Raw genomic sequence first — 4,119 nt, 5'->3', positions numbered from 1 at the left:
AAAAGAGGCCAACTAGACCAGGCGTGCTGGAGGAGGGAGATCTGTGAAGGTCTGGAGTTCAGTAGGTCGTAAACGCAATGCACCCGTTCGCACCACCACGCCACCGGGATACACGCCGCGCAACGCCGGCCCTTCTTGAGCCTCTGGGACACAAAAGCATGGCCTACGAGATTAAACACACAACTTACTACGCTTCCGTTTTTAACAATACTCATTAGAATTGACAAAATTATTGCTTGAGGTGCAGAAATTCAGATGCACTGTTTTTACTGCAATGAAGTTTAGTTGCTTCTCAGCATCACATTAGAGATGTTAACAGCCCGTACGGTGTATGGCATCGTCATTGCCGTATGCATCAAGCCGTCAAAGCTTCATGTTCTTTTTCTATGGCTTCGTGATATTGACAGACGTCAGCCAGCAGCCAGCTTTGAACTAGCTTAATTCAGTCAGTTGAAATGTCTCGTGTCTCTGTGAGCGACGCCCTCTCTCCCAGTACAGAGGATGCGGATTGCGCTACAAAAGAGCTGGAAGCAGAACTGCAACGCCTCGCCGTTAACGACGAGGCGGTTAGCCAGTCGAACGAAGCTATACGTGATGTCGTCACTGGAGTCGTTGACAAGGTGAACGAACTTCTCGCTTCTCCCGCAGTTTTCGGTGACACAGAAGACGGCGGGCCTAATGCCGACCGACTCTTGTCCTACCTGAAGGCCGAAAAAAGTTACTGCGCCAGCATCAGAAAGCAGGCGAAATTCATCCCGCCGCCGCTTCAAACCCGGGACGCGACCGGAAAGCGCACGACTTCGGAAGAGGACTCGGAAATGCAGCGACGAGTCGCTGCGGTCCTGGATAAAGACATCGAGTTCCGGGCTTGTAGCCAAGAGCGACGGTGCGCCGAGCTCGTCGGCCTGCTGACCGACGATCACGAGTCCGTTGAGGCCGCGAAGCCGTGGTCCACGTCCGAGCCGGGTTCCGCAGAGCGACCCACCGAACTGGACCGGATTCTGTTGAACGCCGCGTGTTCAGCTCTTCCTCGGCTCATCGAGACCAGAGCCCGAGAGTGGCTGAGCGAAGTGGACGAGGAGGAGGACCACGACGAGACGCTGCACGCGTCCCTTCCAGAAGAGCTGGCGCGGTACGCCAGACTCGCGGCAGTTCTGGACGCGGAGCAGGCCCGTCGCTCGTCGGAAATACTGCACTTGCGCGCGGAGTTCCGTAAGCGAGCTGCATTGGTGAGGAACTTGTTGGCCCAAAAAGAACGGTTACGCCGCGTCCAAGAGTCCTGCGAGCAGCGCGAAAGACTCGTGGGCGACGTGACGCGCAGCGTCTCCGGCGTGCGCGATCACCTCGCTTCGAGGGTGAAACTGTGCGAGTCGCTGATGGCAGTTGCCGACGCTCACACACGGCAAGATGCCGCGGTATGCCCTGACGCTGAGTCCGTGGCCGATCATGGAGCCGCCATAGGCAAGCGCTGCGCTCGACTGACCGAAGCCGCGGCTACGAAAGTGGGCGCAGTTGAGGAACTGCAGCGCAAAAGGGCGTCCATGAAAGGGCTGGTCGGTAGGCTTGACAATGATCTTATCGCGGCCTGCCAGGGTAGCGTAGAGACGTGGCTTGAAGGCATGAAGGCAAAGACCCAGCGCGACGAAAATCAGGACATGATCCGCGCGCTGTTCGTTGAATTCCATACGGCGCCGGACCGTTTCCTGCGCCGAATGAAAGCTATGGACGACGCCGATGTAGCTACTCCCGAAAGCTAAAAAAATTTAGGAGCAAGCTGCAAAGTCAGTACGAAGCAGGCCTAAAGTTTACGTGCGGTGAAAGAAAGAAACTTTGTTGTTCCTGTGTGTTGTGTTGTGTTCAGTTTACGAGTTCAGGAATTAAAAAGCAGAACAAGTGGTCTGTCTGGTTTTTTGTTTTGAAGAATGCTGCAAACTCGACAGATGTTACGTACGTACAATGCCCAGCGACAGAAACGCGATACGCGGACATGGCGGCCGGTATATATATAATATATATATATATATATATATATATATATACATTGCCACATGAAATAACTTAATGCGGCCTAACTGCATTCTCCCTCAACGATCACCGGTGGCGCAAAAAGCGCCGGCCGCCATGCTGTCTGAGTATCGCGTTTCGATCGCTGAGCACTACATAAAATGTGAAGGTCCCTTTGCAGATTACTAGATCACTAGGTATACCCATTTAAGTCGTTTCTTCTGCAGCTGTCCGTGCCTTCCGAAAGGTAGCCATTCGAAACAGAAAATGGCTTCCGCTGCCTCTTTTACGTGCATTGGATATAATATCAAATCAGGGAGGGGGGGAGGCACGTGGCCCCCCGTACCCGTTCTAGTGTGCCCATATCGCCGAAAAAAATTCCTGCCTTAGGCACTGTGTATGCCTCTAACCTCTTTGATGCCAACTTCAATGGATGTATGTTTCATCGAACAGTGCTGTGGAAAAGGCTACAACCCTTATTTTTAAACTGCATTACGCTCGGTATAGCCAACATTTCGTTAGATAAAGGTAATGGCAGACCGAAAAGTGCCTGAAGTATTCAAAGAATGATAACCGCAATAAAGAGCTAATGTATTTTTCTTGTATCACACAGGCTGTCTCTGTTATGTGTGTACATAAAAGCGGCCATTTGGTTGATCTCGAAATCGGACATCCAAACCTACTGACACTTGAAAATGGCACTGCACTCATCAAATCCGCGGCACATGTTCCGCTGAAATCCGCAAGCGCTGTAGCACCAAGACGTCTGCTAATGCTCGTGGACATGGTATTATATTTAGTGCGGAGTGAATTGCTCCCCTTCGTCGATGCTCAAGACAGCATTCGTGTAACGAATGTTCAGTTACACTACATTCAATTTGTCATTATCCAGCCTAAGTAAGTAAACCGCATGCATCTAACGGAGATCTCCAGTTACGTATTTGTGTGCTGCCTGGACCGAACAGTTCTAGTAACACTTCATAACGAGGCGCTATATAGCTAATGTAGCACAGCAGACCTAGCTATATATGCGCCAACGTACTTCGGGCTGCCTCTCGCTTCAGCGCGTCTCAGAAACGAGGTTCTGCGACCTCCAACACAAGGCACGCGGGAATACGGCCCGCACGAAGCCGCCACCCATCTCGGCTCGCCTCCGTTTGCACCCGCCGCAGATTGCCTCCGAGATATGGCGCGCGGGTCACGTGTTCGCGGGCACATCCATGAATTAAGACTGAAGGAGTATCCCGTTCGAGTTACATGTAGGCACCAACATCTTGAAAACACATGACAAAAAAAAAAAAAGCGAATGCTTCCACTTCGCGGCGTCTTTCGTGTTCCACGTATCTCTTTGCGAGAGCAAACTGGTCAAACATATCAACGAAATCAATCCTCCCAGGATGTTCATTTCCAGGCTGCGACAGAGAGCGCCACAGGCAAGGTCATCGGAGGTTATTTCCACGGCCTATGGATAGAAGCATAGCTGCTTGCACATGTGCGCCTGGTCTTTTGCGACGTGGTTTCGACTCCGCTCAGCATCGGAGAATAGGAATGTTTTTTCTTTTTTTTTCGTCATCGTAGGGCGTCCCATTCCCAGTGGCACATACATGTAGCGACCCAAGTCGGCGTCAAACACGTTCGTTGAAGAACGGCACACACATAATGGCACACCTGTTTTTATTCAGCGGCCGTGGTATTTCTATGGTCAGTCGTCCGGCGTTGTCTTGTCGCATGGTTCAGTACGCACTACATATACCTCGCCTCGTCAATGCGCTGGCATCAAGGATGTGGACAAAGCGATTGCGTAATCGCTAAGGAAGGAAGGAAGGAAAAAGTGGAGAAGGCAGGGAGGTTAACCAGTTTGCTACCCTACACATGGGAGAGGGCGATGAAAGATGGGGAAGGGGAAGAGAGAGAGAGCACATAGCACAGCACCCACACACCGTCCGTTAAATCGCTAAAATTGGCACGGCAGTATATGAGGCACGCCCTCGCGGTACATGCCTTAATTTGGCATTGTAAGTGAACGATCACAGCGCATCTATATAGTTCTCTATAGTAACCTTTACGCTTTCTATTGGGCACAACTATTGTGTTAAGAGATCTGCTACTATAAAG

The 4,119-nt window shown here is 51.3% G+C and overlaps 1 protein-coding gene across 1 annotated transcript; it reads left to right on the top strand.

Annotated features, from left to right (window-relative positions):
• The first annotated feature begins 353 nt into the window (after nucleotides 1–353).
• On the top strand, nucleotides 354–1,895 carry LOC142569030 (uncharacterized). Its single transcript, XM_075678559.1, has one exon. It carries the CDS (start codon nucleotides 456–458, stop codon nucleotides 1,755–1,757), a length of 1,302 nt encoding a protein of 433 aa, XP_075534674.1. The 5' UTR covers nucleotides 354–455; the 3' UTR covers nucleotides 1,758–1,895.
• Nucleotides 1,896–4,119: the final 2,224 nt, after the last annotated feature.

Source organism: Dermacentor variabilis, unplaced genomic scaffold, assembly GCF_050947875.1.
Source record: "Dermacentor variabilis isolate Ectoservices unplaced genomic scaffold, ASM5094787v1 scaffold_358, whole genome shotgun sequence".
Lineage (NCBI taxonomy): Eukaryota > Metazoa > Arthropoda > Arachnida > Ixodida > Ixodidae > Dermacentor > Dermacentor variabilis.
This window is presented reverse-complemented; position numbering and strand designations above follow the sequence as displayed.